Source organism: Colletotrichum siamense (genome assembly GCF_013390195.1).
Source record: "Colletotrichum siamense strain Cg363 chromosome Unknown KSG_Cg363_contig08, whole genome shotgun sequence".
Classification (NCBI taxonomy): domain Eukaryota; kingdom Fungi; phylum Ascomycota; class Sordariomycetes; order Glomerellales; family Glomerellaceae; genus Colletotrichum; species Colletotrichum siamense.
In genome coordinates this window covers 2,137,234-2,153,904 of record NW_023501021.1, presented here as the reverse complement: position 1 = coordinate 2,153,904, position 16,671 = coordinate 2,137,234, and the positions used below count along the sequence as shown (strand labels likewise).

The window sequence follows — 16,671 nt, the reverse complement described above, 5'->3', positions numbered from 1 at the left end:
CGCAGGCGTTGCGAGAGGTGACAGAGATCTAAAGAGCACTGAAAGATTGTGTTAGAAGCATCCTTTGGTAATAGCGATGATCCGGACATTTCAAAACGTCTTTCTGAAGCCATGGCCCCAAGGTCAGCACTCGTCGTAGTGTATTCGCAGAAGCCTATGTTTGAGGAGTCTTGGTTGAGCAGAGGCGGGCGGGCGAGGCGTGGCAGAGGCGCGTCGTCGGGGGTGTCGATATCCGCCACACGCAGCATGTAAGGCAAGGTAGGGGGTAGGGAAGGCCCTGTCGGAAGGTGCCATTGAGCTGTAGGCAGCCAGCGATACGGACGTAGTGTGGTTCCGAGCCCTGGCACGGACAGGGGATAGTGTCGATTGCTGAGGGAGCGTTTCCGACCTGTCGGGCGAGCCCCCCGGATGGTTCCTGTCTGGTGTTTGTATGTGCATGTTAGGGACCTCATCCGGGCATCCATCGCGTCGGATAGACACCTGACACGGATGACGAGTGACGGCGGATGGTGACAAGTAAGAACAAGGGTGAGGAAGGGTCATCGGTAGGATGGATGGATCCCCATCCCGCCAGCGAAGGCAGGGAGAATGAATAAACGAATGGGTGGAAGTTGAGGCTATCGTCAGTTGCTGTTGCAGGCACTGGTACCCGGCGTGGTGGCAGGCAGGCGGCAGACGCACAATAAGATGCGGCGCATGGGAGGCGTATCGGCTTCGCAGGCGGAGGATCAGCGCCACCTTGGACGGGCAACAAACCATGGTGGTTAGAGGGCAGGCCTGTTCAGGGGTCGAGCGGGAAGGCTTTCAGAGCTAGCAAGACCGTAGACGGGCCAAGGGCAGGCCGGGCCAGACCTAGTCAGACCAGTGCAACGCGGGCAGGGTGGCATCGGGACCGAGATGAAAATTAAATGGGCGGGCGGCGTGTGATAGGTTGGGAGTCTCCGCAAGTTGGGGGTGACGGGCGACTGGTTTGTCTGTCTGTCGAGGGGCGGGCTCTCGTGGTGCTAGGAAGGGGCAAATGCAATATTTGCTGCGAGTTGTCGGCGAGTACGACTCATCAGGACGGTGGGTTGGCGAGCTGTGATGTTGGTGCGGTCCGGCGGTGACAGCTTTCAGCTATTACTGCGGCGCTTGGCCAGTTCCGGGACGGGATTCTGGTCGATAGAGAGAGGGGGGGCGGTCACGTTCTCGGATCTTGGCACATGATGCGAGAGGATCAGGTGGGTTGGAAGGGTGCTGAGTAAGAGAAAGAAAGGGTCTTGATTGAGGTGACGATGCGTCGTGGGACCCAGTTTCGAGGATCGAGGTGAAGAAGCTTTGGGGTCTGTTGGTTTGGCTTGGGGTACTGTATCCAAGCGAATCGTTTGAATCCGAGAGTTCGGTCGGGGCTGCAACGGCTGGCAAGCCATGAATGGCAATCTGCGATCAAGACGGAGGCGACTCAACACAGGAGGCGTTCTGGCCCCGACAATGAGGCACGGGCAGGGAGAAGAAAAAGAACGTGTTCATCGGCGGGTGGTGTTGAAGTTGGGTGGAGATGGAGGGAGGTAGGCCCGCGGGTGGAGGTAGAAGGTGGAGGTGGCAGTCGCCCCATGGCAGTCGTACCTGCCTTCCTCACTCTCGACCTACACACATTGGATACTATTCGTACCTACTACTAGGCAGGTACTTGACGTTCCCTGCACCTTCTTTCACTGCAATTCTGTCCACTCACCGTTGGTCTTTCTCCTTCCTTTAAGGTACCAACACTGAAGCAGCATCCAAGGTGAGTTGAGGTGTCGCGGATGCTCAACAAGAAGGTAAGGTGAGGTCCGGTACCTACGATGAATACCTTTGGGAAGGAACGAGCCACCCGCAATGACAGGCACCCCGTAAGCTGCCATGACTGCACCTATGACACTGGAGTCTCAGGGTCCAGCCCGGCACCACCCCCCGCGCTTCAGGATTTCAGGACTCCCTCCAGCAAGGTAGGCCAGTCGCGTCTGGACTCCTGTACTTTGTTTCTTACTTTTGCCTTGTGCTACCTCACCTACGGATACCTCAACTAGCTTACCTACCTGACGATGTATCCGGCTGATGTACCTTACCTTACTCTGTATCCCTCTCCACTTCCCAAAGAGGCAAGGCATCTGAGCTCCACACACAGCACAGCGGCACAATGTACTGCGTACTGCGCTAAGCGCCAAAGCCACTCAACCCAGGAAGCCGGTCCCTTCCTCTCTCGAGGCTCCCAGTGAGCGCCCCCTGACGGCCTGTGCTTGTTTGCTTGTTGATTCGTGCTTCATGGCTTGCAGCGGCCGCCTGCCATCCCAGCCCGAGTCCAAGTCCAAGCAAAGCCAAGTAATGGGACTTACCTTGGTCCAAGATACTTTACCTTACCTAAAGCGCCTTAGGTAAGGCAGGTAAGTTCCCGGGGGATGACTGCCTCAGCCCCCTAGCGACGCCCGTCCCGGCTGTCTGGTTAGGTTTGAGTGAGGGTCTTGGTGGCACGCTTCAGAGACGGTCCACGACACACAGGCCTCCTGTTCGCTCTTCAGGTTTCGACAATCGCAATCAAACTATCCCAAAGTACTGCACCTTAGCCATCCTTCCCCATCTCCGAATCATAGCCTCTCCACCCTCTCTTTCTTCGTCACATCACATCGTCGGATTCGCTGCTTCCCGTCATCGTCGATCTGTTCATCTCCTGCTACCTGACCTTACCTACCCGTGCTACCTATCACGCAAGGTACACACTTGTTTGAGAGCCTCTTCTTACCGCTCAAACACCTTCAACCCCTCCAAGCTCCCGTCCCACGCCGACTCCTTCGTCACCGCCAGCGCCACCCTCCAACGGTCTCTGAGCCATCATCGCGGCAGCCGTCAAGATGTGTTCCTTCCCTTTGCCAGCCGCCAACCTCTGCAGCCCACACCTGCCCTGAAGCAGCACAGCGTGTTCACGCCTCAAGCCTAACCTGTCCAGAAAGAGCTACGCCACCACCAAAGTTGCCTGTCTCCTTTCAGCCTTGCCGATCTGGAGTTCAGTCTTCACCATCTCTCCTGCTAGCATTATCTCCCACGCGAACCACCTCCCAATATGCCTCTTTCTCGTCACCACCATTCGACAGCCCTCCCTTTATTCTAATTTCCCTTTGAACCGACCTCTCTTGCCATCTCTCCCACGAAGCTTGTCCCAACCGCCTTCCATCTAGTTGATCTTCAAGGTTTAGCTGGACAGCGAAGTGGCACTTTCAAAGAGATCATCCTTGTTACGCTCATATCACACCATCCTTTCCTGTACCGTCTCCCCCGCGCCCGCACTTGTCCACATACGACATCAGGTTTTCTTAACAAACCAAGCCTCTGGCCCTGTCTAGGAGCCTGGAGCTCGGACAACACGATACTTGGAACGGACTTCCAACGTCCTCGGTGCCTTGGTCGACATCATCTTTGTTACCTCTGTGTCGATCGATCCCAGATCATCGTTCCGGCGATATTGTGCAATGACTGGAAAGGCCTACTAGTACACTGGCGGCCCTAGGGCACAGAGAGTGCGATTTCGACACTGACGACGACTTTGGTCAGAAATACTGCTCTGTAACGCACACTAGACCCCAGCTACATGTGCTCAGAGGGGCTGCCAAGTCAGAGAGCAAGTGGCTTACCTCCCATACCTAGGCATCCGACTGTTAGCAATTGCTCGCTTTGTCGGTCATAACTACTGTGCTACGTTTTCTCTACGAGAAAACCCCGGTTTTGTTTGGCTGCGTATCTGGCGAGCTGTACGAATGAACAGCACATGACACTCTCGCTGACGCTACACCGACGTCTTTTGTGCGAGCCACCAATACGAAAATCGAAGGTTTCGAGGCTCCGTAGGCTCGGTAAGTGTGCTCGTTCGGGTCACTCCAATGTAAATTTCTCGTGGTTCTGTTGCATTAACCAGAATGTCTTAGACCTTGGGTTCAGGTTGCAGGATTTCCCGATTGTCTGGCTGAATGGCCTTGAAAACACGACGTTCGGCGAGATTGTAAGTATGCATTCGCTTGCAGGCATCAGCTAGCTATCCCGAGCGAGAACCAAATCGGCGATTTCTCGTCTTGGGCCGCCATCCATTGTTCATGGTCACTACGACGTTCTACAAAAGACATGGCCGTTTTGCGTTCGACACCCTCAGGTGCGTTCGCCCTGAATCAGTCTGCTGGTAAGTGGAAAGAGGCATCAATAGCCAAGAAGATGTATTCTCCATGACATCTTCCTTCACCTCCCATTTTGGATGTCACAGCCAAAGTATGTCATGAGCAAATACACGAGATGCTTTTGGCACGCTCAAAAGAAACCAACGATGCTTCTCTCTGGCTCCGGACCGACGCATTCGCAGCAATGTGAGGTGGCCATTGGCACTTCCAATTGCGCTGAATGAAAGAAGTGGCGCTGTCAATGGATCCTGCGAGCCGTGGTCTCCTGAGACGATGCTCTTGTTTTGTGTCAGCCCTGCGTATGCGAGACAGAACCTCGATTCACCAAGGCCGGGCATAATCGTCCTGTACATGAACATCTGGGCGCATTTGTACCTCGCTTCAAGCACGGAGCATGTTGAGTACACGAATCGTTCTCGCAGCCTCACGGCTCGTCATGCTCCGCTCAACAGCAATCGCAACGATAGTCAGGACAGTTTATCGGGGGCGCATAGGAGTAAAGAGTCCACCGCGTCCTTTCACGCAATATGACCGACAACAAAAACGGACCACGATCTCGCCGAATGATCACCTATCAGGTGGTCTTGACTGTTCAATACCAGTAACGACCAATGACAAGGTCGATGGTTCGTCACGTTAGAGCGAACGGATTGAGGTCTTGAAAGCTTATTGCAAAGATTGCTGCTATTCCAACGAGTCCAACTGGGTTGGCTAGAGACTTCCTCAAAATACTCCAACAAGTATCGAAGAATTGCATTAGATGCATCCCTTCTTTTCACTAAGCTCTGGATCCCATTCTTCTGAACACGACAGTTCGCTAGCAAAAGTAGCTATGATAGATACCCCTGCATCATAGCTGCACCGCAGCCTTCACTGCCTCAATGTTGATACACACACCTGCGGTCATTTTTGGGGGGGAGTGCAGCACAATGCGCTAAAATGAGGTCTGAGACGCCCCCATTGCTTTTGGGAAACACAATCACACTAACATGACATTCTTGGGGCAGAGAAAGACCGCTAGTCTCACGTCTTTCATACTCGGGCTCACCATATCTTCCTGGTATCCAGGAGGCTCCTCTCCCTCCTGTCGACCGTCCCGGTCATACCCGTATCAAATCCGGTGAAACTTGTTTTCCAGATGGGGTCGACGCGATCTTACTTGCAGCCGCGGTTCAGTGCTCATCAGTCAATTTCAGCCCTCCACACGACACACTTGTTCCGGGCTTTGGAACCCTCCGAATTCTTCACGCCTATTGGAATATGATGCCGTTTACATTGCCTCCGTTGTTGAGAGAACTCGATCGCTCTCTCTTGCTTTGTTTTGTCCTTCAATAGGCGCAACAGTCAGGTGAGAGAAACACACCTAGAGGACGAGATATTCCCCACCTGATTTTCCGCATTTGTCCGCTCTTCTACCCGGGCCATCATAGCCTACAGGTCCAAGACTACATGGCTCATTCGCCAGCTGGCGGGAAATCGAGATTGGGCCTTCATAATTGTCTCGGCGAGGGCGACGCTGAGGTGACACCTGGACCATCCAGACAGATATGGCAACTTGCCTTTTTTGAGGAGAAACATGGCCGCCTCGAAGCATTTGTTCTGTTGAGGCTCGTTTAGGGGTGGCTCTGGCATATCTGCCTATCAATCACCGAAGAGCGCCGAGGAGGCAAGAGGAAACAAACATCGTGCCGGTCTCTCTTGACCTTTCTTTTAGGCTATGAGGCTTTTCCAGCGATACGGAAGATGAGAGTCGCGGCCCAGAAACAACTGCAATCGGATGAGACCAAAGCAAAACGCAGTAGCTTCTTTCCTTATTTCTTTTTTCTTGGCGTTCTTTTCCTTCTTATCCTTGCCAAGTTGTGCCGTCAAGATCAAAGACACCGAGATCTAAACGCCGCAAAGGCTAAACGCTTGCTTTGTGCAACCATCGTCGGAGGGGTTTATTCCCAATCGATGGATCATGACACAACCTCCGCCCGGCCGTCCAACGCCGTCGCGGCTCGTCAAACCGTCTCGCGCCCTCTTTGGGAGGGGCTTATCACTTCTATCATATCTGATTAGACTAATAAGCGAGGCAATCGAAAAGAAACGTTTGTCGCCGTCGTAGAGTGACGAGTTATAGTTGAACCATGTTTAACATATTTTGAATCTTGACACAGACATCTGGAAACACTCCCTTTGCCCTCACTTTCGCTCAATATGACGCATCACATTGCTATGACTTGCGGCAAAGCCAGTGAATGTAGGAGAAACTGAACACCGAGAAAGAAAGAAACAAAGTCACCCGATCAACAATTTGACCTCGTACGGAGGGGGCATTTGCCAATCCTAAAGTGGTCAAAACAACGATCCAAGATATGGCAACCCATCCCCCCCCCCCCTATCACCTGTCCAGTCCGATGGGGACTGCAAAGATCATCTCCGTCTTTGAACCAATGGCGGTAGTAACGTACATGAGGCAATCGTGGGCGTTGGGAAAAAGAAAACGCTCCGGTCGTTCCGGCGGTGGCGAGTCCACTCCCCTCCCCCTCTCCAACTCAGCCTTCGGTGATGGCTTCGGTGTCGCGCATCTATTTGTCCACCGGAGGCCAAACCGATCCAATCCCACCTTCCATCGTTCACTGCCGACGGCCCGCTCCGTCCTGGTCACGGGGCCCCCAACCTTTTCCCGACGACATGAACCCTCGACACCCTCCTCCGCGCGCGTGGGTCTTACTCTCTCTGGCCTTGGAACCTGAACTTTGCAGAGTCTCTGGAACACAAGAATTGTGACAGGTCAATTAAGCAGAAACCATGACGATGTGATTCCCGACCAATACCTGTCGCTTTCACTCCATCTCTTACCAAACCCATCACGCGTGCGTGGACGACAACCACCACCACCACCACCACAACCCCTTATGTATGTCGCATATGCGGGCGGCGGCCCGCGCTGCTCTGAGGGTGGGCGACGCATCGTGAGACCGTCCTCCTGCATAGCCATTGAACCACGGGTTTTCTGAACCTCATCTTTTGAGAGGGGGTTCCCATCTCAAGCGGTCCCCGAAAGAGTCCAAGACGTCACCACTCTACCCCTCCGGCCGGAGCCAACGCCGAGACGAGCGTCGACGCCGACGGTATGTCTGAGGATGCACACAAACGCGCATGTGTAAAGATAGGGATCTCATCACCGGCCAAGCAAACATATCGGCTCGGGGGTGTGTCTTTCATCGTGTGTTCGTTTCTTGTTCCGCCGGGTTTTTTTTTTTTTTTTGAACCACCGTGCCGCAACGCCCACCAGTCCCTCGGGCTCATCGTCCTCCGCCACGATGGCCACATCTACGCCTCACAGGCCTCCGAGCCCGGAAACTCTTTGAGAAGCAAGACAACCGGTGAAGTGCCATATCCAATCGCGACCCAAAGTTATGGTGTGCCCCGACCATCCCGGTGATGAGCAACTTCGAGACGGGAAACCTTGGCCCGCGTAGGCGATGGAGGGCGGTGGCTTACATCCACCAGATAGGAACGGCATGTTGCCAAAGAAAAGAAACGGTTTCTGGCAATCTCATTCATTCTTACAATCGTGAACCAATACAACCAAAAGTAGCTTCTCCCCAAATCCCCATTTCAATAGCTTTTCCCAGTATTCTCCAACGAAGCTTTCAGCCCGAGACCTTTCCGTCCAACCGAGAGACATCCTTTGCCCCGACTATCCAATTGCCTTTCCGGAGTCGGGTGGCTCTCAGCTTTCAGATCATTTCAAAATCCATCACGAGTACATTCTCGCCTCCCCCGTTCCACATCAGACATCGATCAAGCGATGGGTGTTGAGGCAATTACAACTTGGAAGCGGGGCGCGCGCTGCCCACAGCCGTGATCTCGTCGTAGAGCAACCTGTCATGTCGTTAGTACATGCAAACGTAGATGCAATCACCGGAAGCCACAATGAATAGTCATCGCCGACAGGAAAGAAATCTCAGAAGTTTGGGGCGATGATCGAGAAACGGTGGATGTAGCAAAGGGGGGGTAAAACGTACGTGGTGAGGAAGTCGGCGTAATCCTCGCCTGTGACCTGTCCGGCAAAATACTGCGCGGCGAGGTGGTACTTGTTGCCCTTGGGCGCCTTGCTGGCGAGCTCGTCGGCGGACTCCTTGAGGAGCTTGAGGGCGTAGGCCTTATCGACCTTCTTGCCCTTGTCGGTCGAGACGCCGTGCTTCACCCACTGCCAAAGCTGGGAGCGGGAAACCTCGGCGGTGGCGGCGTCCTCCCTGCGTCTTGTGAGTTCCTCGGTTCCTCTCATGATCTGTAATTGAGCGGGTATTCACTTACATGAGGTAGTTGATGGGAACGCAGCCGACGCCACGGATCCAAGCCTCCATGTAACCGAGGCCGATGTTGAGGTTCTTCTTGATGCCCTCCTCAGTGATGCTGCCGGGGACGTTCATGTTGAGCAGGTCGTTCTGGCCAATCTTAACATCCTCACGGCGGATGAAGAGCTGGTTCGGCGTGGGCATGTGCTTGTTGAAGATCTCAGAAGCAATGGCGGCCAGGGCAGGGTGAGCAACCCAAGTTCTGCAACTCCGTGTTAGTGGCTGACTCGACGGCGATGTGAGGCAGTAGAAAGAACGAACCCATCGTGGCCGGCACGCGCTTCGCGCAGCTTGTCGGCGCGCACACCCTCCATGGCCTTGTCGTTGGCGGCCTTGTCATCCTTGATGGGGATCTGAGCCGCCATGCCACCCATGGCGTGGACGCCTCTCTTGTGGCACGTCTGGATGAGGAGCTTAACCTGTTTAACAAAGTAAGTTTCCTGCGTATCAATCGTAAAGGGACAATCCACTGACGTATGCGTCCATGAATGGAACGGTCATAGTGACGGCGCTACGGTCGGGCAGAACAAAGTTGGAGTTGTTTCTGAACTTCTTGATGGTGCTGAAGATGTAATCCCAGCGACCGCAGTTGAGGCCGGAGGAGTGATCTCTCAGCTCGTAGATAATCTCGTCCATCTCAAAGGCAGCGAGAATGGTCTCGATGAGGACGGTACCGCGAATGGTGCCGCGGGGGACGCCGACGTAGTCCTGGGCGAGGTTGAAGGCGTCGTTCCACAGACGGGCCTCGAGGTGAGACTCCATCTTGGGGAGGTAGAAGTATGGGCCGATGCCAATCTTTTGGGTCTGGTGGGCATTGTGGTAGAAGTAGAGGCCAAAGTCGAAGAGGGAGCCGGAGATGGGCTCGCCGTCGACAGTGACGTGCTTCTCTTCGAGGTGCCAGCCGCGGGGGCGGACGATGAGCGTGGGAAGGGTGCGGTCGGTGCGCAGCTTGTATTCCTTGGAGCCCTGCTTGAAGTCGACCTGGCGGCGGTTGGCGTCGTAGAGGTTGACCTGGCCGTTGACCATGTTCTCCCATGTGGGCGCGCTGGAGTCTACGCAAGGAAATCCGTCAGTTCTTGAAGGGGACAGTCACACCGGATCACAACGTTTGGAGACTCACCCTCAAAATCGGCCATGTAAGTCCAGACATCTGAGTTCAGGGCGTTGACGACCATCTTGCGGTCGGTCGGGCCGGTGATCTCGACTCTACGGTCGACCAGACCGGGAGCCGGAGGGGCGCCCTTCCATGTGGAGTTCTCTCTGATGTGCTTGGTCTCGGGGAGGAAGTCGGGCAGGGCGCCGCGGTCAAGCTCGGCCTGACGGAGCTTGCGGCGCTCAAGCAGCTGCTTGCGAGTGGCATTGAAGGAGCGGTGCAGCAGGGCGAGGAAAGCGAGGGCGTCGGGGGTCAAGATCTTGCGCTGGGATTCTTGAATGGAACCCAACACATTGACGCCCTGCAGAATCGTTTCGGTAGTCGCCATGTTTGCGATGTTTGGTGATGGTGTTTACTGTGTCGTCGTCGGTTGTGGTCGGATGGCTGACTGGTAGGTACGGGTTTCACGTGTTAGAAGAATGCGCAGCTAAGTTGTGAGACAGGACGACAGTTGTGGTAAGTGTTTGTATGGAGGGGTATCTTTAGAGGTCGAAGTTGAAGAGCAATTGATCACAAAAGTTTTGGGAAAGGAAGAAAAGGGTTGACGTTCTGGAAGAAGTAGGCGACAGGACGGAAGTTTACCGGCTACAGATGACGAGAAAAAGGTATGTAATTGTGGTAGTCGAGAGCTTTTGGACGGGTCTGGTTCGAGGAACGAGTGCCGCTGTCGCAAGCTCGGCACAGTCGCCTCGAGCGAGGGGTTGGCCGGCGCCCATCTCCCATCCATGACATGCCCCCCGGCCTGGGGAATGATGCATGCGAGGAGCAGAAGAGGCAAGACGCAAAGACCCCAGGAACCTCACCGGCTCCACTTGAGGTACACGTAAAAGGACCCCATGGACGCCGGCGGGGGATGTATCATGACCTTCCATTCAAGGTACCCGTCCAATAGCGTCCGCCCTGCTCGACGGTAGAGTGCCTAGGGACGAGCAGCCAGCATCCAACCTTGGTCGGCAGTGATCGGGCTGGTTCGGGTGGATGGAGAGCTTCAGAGCCGGACCGCGGGGAGAAGAGGAGGAGACGTCCATGCGCCTTGTGGTGTTGGACAGCCATCCATGAAGCACGGAGGGTTCATCAAAGACGCGCCTTGAGTGACGCCTGTGAAAGTGTGGGGAAAAGGGAAAGGTGTGAAACCGCAGAGCCGAACTGCAGACAAGACGCCAGTCTGTGACTTTGCATGTGCTTGCCCGCCTCGCCCGCTGGAATGTACCTTATCCCATCCTTCCTCCTGCGGAGGTGCTCTGCCTTCTTCTCCAAAGCGTCGGTGCATTCCGCTGCAGCGAAATGGCAAAACCACATCCAGAACTGGGCAGGGATTGACCACTGGCCGAGCAACAGTGACCTCATCCTTCTTCTGACACCTCCACTGGACGGGCAGACGGAGGGGTGGGGTCAAACACCGATAAGACCTTCTGTGAAAGAAACCCTTCATTAACAATTCTGTCTTTGATTCGGGAGCATGCATCGTGAGTGTGCACTGATGTCCTGACTCGAGCATCTTTGGCTGCTTCAATTCTGTTACTCGATCCTATCGAGGAACTCTGAAAAATATTTTCCTGTTGAGGCTTGCGTCTTCATATAAATTCCAGGGTCCTGGAGACTTTTTTGCTCCAGGTCAGGGCCGAAGTCGGATCCGCCGCGATAAGGACAGGCACATGTCGCCGCCGGCGCCCAAATTGGAGCCACGGCCACGGCCCGCAATTGAAGCTCTTCTGCTGGGGTGCAGCTGTGGAATTCCTACCTTGGCCGTCAATTCAGCATCAACCGCGATGCTATGATAATTACCATATTCCACAACACCACTGAACCACGAGTCCATTCCAACTTCCCCACCATCTGTATGCTCGTGACGCAGAGTCAAGAACATCCGAGCTCTGCCACAGAGCTATGTCGATCCGATTCACCGAGATGCCGAGGTTTGCTCTCGATACCCCAGCTTCTCCTAGGCCCAATCAGCTTCTCCACCAAAGCCGACTGTTTCCGGGCCTTTCCGGTATCGATCGTAAGTGTGCGTTGTAGCTTCATCCTACTGGCTCGACTCCTGAACATATCACTGTACTTTGAGTCCAAGGCTTCTATCGTAACAATCAACTTTTGATGTGCAGCTCGAATCTATGGACTGTGGTCTGCCAACCGTACAAGGAAGCTGAGTAACCATTACCGCCCTTGGCAAGGCGGTCTCCAATCACCCAATCCTCCAAACTTCTGTGTATACAAGCCACAGCTGTATACCACTGGGCAAGTCATCCAACACCATTACCTTCCTCCTGCCAAACCAACCTGAAATCTCTGTCGAGCCGCAATCCTCATGCTCTGGTGAATCAAGCCCTTGCCGCCCATATGAAGTCCTGGCCATTCCTGGATCTGGACCTATGTCCCAACGTGAAAATGAAAGAAAAGTAGAAACTCCGGGCATCATCGCTGCCCGATAATCAAGCAACCCGCCCAAACCGGCCATGAAAGAATGTCGCCTCCGTTTCTCTGACGCCAAAATGCAATGTCGTCCACTCTCAGGAATTGAGCGTCTTGATCATCATCTTCTCCTTGCGTTTGTCGGCAACAAGCAGCGATCGCGATCCGAAAACCGTTCGGACCGTGTCCACCACTCGGTGGAAACTGCTGGCCGCTCCAAGCTCTTGCGTAAATCGTACAATGCATAGGTGTCCTTTCTTTCCATGCTCAATCACTGTCATAATCTCCGCGGCAAATGCAACCTCCTTGATGCTTAAGTCTACTCCTTGTCAGCCATGATAGCGTCTCGGGTCGACTGTTGGACTTACAATTCTTAGCCCCTACGCGGGCGAACACAATGTTTCTCTCCTTGTCGACTTGGATATCTCTCATACCATAACGTCGCCAGTCTTTAAGGAGAATCGCAATTTCTTGGCGAGCTCGCTTGCGCGATATGGCCAGGCACACGTAGCTCGTGGCGGGCTTCACACCAAAAAGCCGAGCCAGCCAATTCTGCTGCACCTCAATGTTGCGCACCCCGCTCTCAGAGCCATTCCAGCTTCTAGCGGAATTTCGGCTCGGCTTGTGTCCAATACCTCGGGTGGGCTCAGGAGAGTGAGAATCGTCGTAGTCCGGGCCTACAAAAACAGCTGTGTCAGTAAAACAAAGTCAACTGGAGCAAAAACATTACCTGCAATAGCCATCGTGTTCTCTGATTTACCCTTGTTGCTCTTCCAAAACAGAAGACCGAAACCTTTCTTCTTTGCCGGCACCGGTGGGGGTACAACATGAGGCTGGATCTCTGATCGAGCAGGGTCGGTGGACTGGCTTGTCATGCTATACGCCTGTGTCTCTTGGGTCGCAACAGTATGGATACTGCCCTCTTGGGAGGTGCTGTCCTTCGAGGATCGCTTGAACCACAATGACTTCTTCTGCTTGCCGGGCCCGCTGCTGTAAGTTCCCGTCGATGGCGTTGGCGGCTCGTCTGTGCCGGAAGCTCCGTGCATGTATACATATCGCTCGTCAACTGGGTCACCTTGAGCTGGGCGGTCGGCCGTCTTCTTCCGCACGTTGAGCGGCTTGGGAACGGGGCTCGTCGCACTAGGAGAGTTGACCACCCGTATCGTGTCGCCTCTTCCGACAAGATACTCCAACCCATCTGCGTTGGCCCGGCCACTTGGGGTCTTAGGCGGGGCAGAGACAATGCGGTTTCTGTCATTGTCCCCTGGATAGTATGAAGACTCCGACTCTCGTCCATTCTCATTGATTGCTGGAAGACGGGCAGATGTCATGCCGTTTTGACTGGGTGGAGGTGCAGAAACAGTACGCCGGTCCTGCTTGGCCATCAAAGAGGGAAAGCCCAGGCGGTTGACTTGATCGACAAACTTTCCGACTCGGCCAGTCTGATGTCCATCTCTCGTCTTATCATTAACCTTTTCGGTCTTCGCCGTCACAGGTATAGGCGGAGCTTGCTTCTTGGGAGGAGGCAGAGGGGGCAGAGGGCGCGTATCCCACGGATGGAAGGGAGTATTCGCTTGCGCGGATGTTGGAGTCGGAATGGTGAACGAAAGTCTGGAGTCTCGCTTTCCATCTGAACCATCGTCCGTACCCAACTCGCTAGGTTCGTCGGCAATCATTGAGTTCCCGAAGATTTCGTCGCAGTCTTTGGCAATGCTGTGACTGAAGTTTCGCACTTCTTCGTTGACCACGTGAACAGGATCCCGAGGTTTAACAATTTTCAGCTTCGGTCTGGGCCTGTCCATGACCGAAACCTGCTTCGGGGGGCTTACGGGACTGGCGGGACTGACGGGACTCGTAGGACTAGTTGGAGACTTGGCCCTCACCTCGCCTTCGGTGGGAATCGTGAGAGGAGTTCCCCGACGCCGCTTTTCGCCGTGCTCGTTGGACTTTCTTCTTATGTGAGAAAAGTCGATACCGCGCTTGTGGCGAGAAGCTGGCCGTGCGTAAGGCGTGCCCTGTCTGCTGCTGTGCAGGGAATTCATGGAGTTGCGAGGAGATTGGAAGCGGGAGGCAACCGTACGCTGAGAGTTGACGCGAGAATGACGAACCGTTGAGCCAGTTTTAATGCGCGACAGCTGGCTTGTGTGGGTGTTCTCTCGTTTCATGGATCCACGGCGAGTGCGGTGTACTACAATCTTAGCATGACTGGCCTGAGAGTGGCCACGCATCGGTTTGCTAGAGTTGTAGGGATCATAGCTTTGAACCGTTCCGTCATCTGTCTCTGCGACATGAGAGATGACGGTGAAACGAGAAACACTTCTGCCAGTGCCGTCTGCACGAGGCTGATTGAACTCGACCGTCGACACCCTCTTCTTCCAGACAGGCTCATGAAGATGATGGTAATCGCTCGGAGATTGGGTGAGTTCTGGAAGAAAGTTCTCCAGTTGCTTCTTCCGATAATCATACAGGAGCCAATAGAAAAGCTTTTGGTCGTTTTTCCTAAGGGAAGTCAGTTCAATGTTCAGACGAGATGAGTGATGGGATGGCATACGCGGAATCCATAAGCTTCAACTTGATCTGGTGTTCTGTGAGCATGTGCCACATGGACCGAAGTTGTCTGACCAGGTGGGGGTCAACCTCGTGGGGCTTCAACGGGGTGTAGTGGAAGCTCTTCCGGAGGTCCGTTGATTGTCCGTTGGTGCTGAGGTTGTCGAGGTAGTCATATTTACGGATCAGAGGATGCTGCCACATGTCCTTGATGGAGATTCTTGTGTCAGGATTGGCGATGAGCATACGCCGAATGAGATCCTTGGCCTCCGGACTCAAGAACTCTGGAATCTCGTATGTTCCCCTCTTGGTTTTCTGTAACAGAGCTCCGATGTCCGGGTCGTCGAATGGAAGACATGCAGCCAGCAAGGCATAGAGAATGATCCCCAGGGACCAAATGTCGGCCTTGTCTCCTCGATAATGCTTGTGCTTCAGAAGCTCCGGGGCAGCATAGTGAGGACTTCCACAGGCAGTAACCAGGCGATGATCCGCGGATTGATGCAGGGCAGCCATGCCAAAGTCGGCAATCTTAACCTTGTTGTCGGCCGTCAAGAGGATGTTCTCGGGCTTGAGGTCACGATGACAAATGTTGAAGGAATGACAGTATTGCAGTGCGCTCATCATCTGCCGAAAAACGAACATGGCGCCTTCCTCCGAGAAGCGACCATGGGTATTGATGTAGTCGAATAAGTCACCCTGTTCGACATACTCGAGTACCAGATAACTAAAACATCATTAGCCTTACACATTGAGTGACAAGAACATGGAAGACAAACATTTCTGAGCGATTCTCCCAGATATCATACACCTTCATAACGTTGGGGTGGTCGACCAGCTTCAAGATGGCCACTTCGCGCTCGATGGACAAGGGTACGCGCATCTCGCCATTGATTCTCTCAGGCAGACTGTCGTCATAGTCGTGTAGCTCTGCGAGGCTACCGGCCTGAATCAGGTAGGCGGTTTTCTTGGGAACAATCTTGACGGCGGCCAATTCGCCAGAAATGCGGTGCTTGCAAAGCCTCACACGAGCCGAAGAACCCTTTCCAAGGGTCTTGCCGAGTAGCCATGGTCCGATGTGTGTCTTGTAAGAGTAGCCGCTGCTTCGTTTGCTAGAAGCAGCGGTAGAGGCCTGCGATACTTGCGAGTGTCGCTTCGTTGGGTCGGTGTCTTGCGACGCTCTCGCTCTTGCCACAGGGTTACGAGAGCTGGCGGCGGAAGCTGCTGCTCGCGCATGGGTTATGGGGAGCTCATCGGATGTGAAGTTGTGATGGGCTCTGCTCGAAGATTTATCGCGTGACTTTGATGATTTGACGACGGGGACTTTGGATGAAGTGTTGTTGACGCGCTGGGTAGCATCTGCGAGGGGCGGCCGGGCATTGGAAGCCCTTCCGCGGCCAGTCTCCGACATGATGGCGAATTTGTTTTGCGATCAGAACATTGTCGGTTGTCGGCCCCAATTGGTCTTCTTTTTTTTCCCCTTCTGGCTGTAAGGTGTTGAACAAGGGAGGGTAGAGAGATTGGAAGATAAAAAAAGTCTCGGTCAAGTAAAACGAGTGAGGGAGAGGAAGGAGAGGATGAAGACCAGAGATCTGAACGAATGGATGGATTTGATAGACTGGTTGCCAAAAAAAAGCCAGACGATACAGTGAGGGTGTGAATGAGTTGGGATTCTGGTAGTGAAGATGGAAAAAGGAGAGGCAGCGCGAAGTCTCGGGGACGAGTGACGACTGGGACGCGCAGAGACAAGCTGAGGCGAGTCCAGTGTTGTGTGCGAGATTGGAATGCAGGTGGACCGCCTTGGTGCTGGGGCAAGCGAGGAAGTTGAAGCAATCGGCCGGCGGAAATAGAAGATTCGAAGGGAGGTTGATGGACGAACGTTGCCCCCTTCCCACTAGCGACCCCGTTGAAAGCACAAGTACAGCCAACGGCAGAGGTCTCACTGGGTTTCACGACTCGACAGGCAAGACCGTCTGGAATGAGGTCCAAGCTCTAGAATGCAGCCAACAGCCTGATCCGGGCTGACTTCTCACCT

General features: G+C 54.1%; 2 protein-coding genes across 2 annotated transcripts; both read right to left on the bottom strand.

The window, feature by feature from the left end:
- Positions 1-7,993: 7,993 nt before the first annotated feature.
- Positions 7,994-10,008, bottom strand: acu-9 (Malate synthase, glyoxysomal; the record flags this gene model as incomplete). Its single annotated transcript, XM_036644007.1, has 6 exons — positions 7,994-8,051; positions 8,195-8,425; positions 8,487-8,729; positions 8,789-8,946; positions 9,002-9,579; positions 9,648-10,008. 6 exons carry the CDS (start codon positions 10,006-10,008, stop codon positions 7,994-7,996), a joined length of 1,629 nt encoding a protein of 542 aa, XP_036490652.1.
- A 2,182-nt stretch (positions 10,009-12,190) lies between these two features.
- On the bottom strand, positions 12,191-16,047 carry HSL1 (putative serine/threonine-protein kinase HSL1; the record flags this gene model as incomplete). Its single annotated transcript, XM_036644006.1, has 5 exons — positions 12,191-12,411; positions 12,461-12,769; positions 12,823-14,591; positions 14,644-15,363; positions 15,416-16,047. The coding sequence occupies 5 exons, from the start codon at positions 16,045-16,047 to the stop codon at positions 12,191-12,193; spliced, it is 3,651 nt and encodes a 1,216-aa protein (XP_036490643.1).
- Positions 16,048-16,671: the final 624 nt, after the last annotated feature.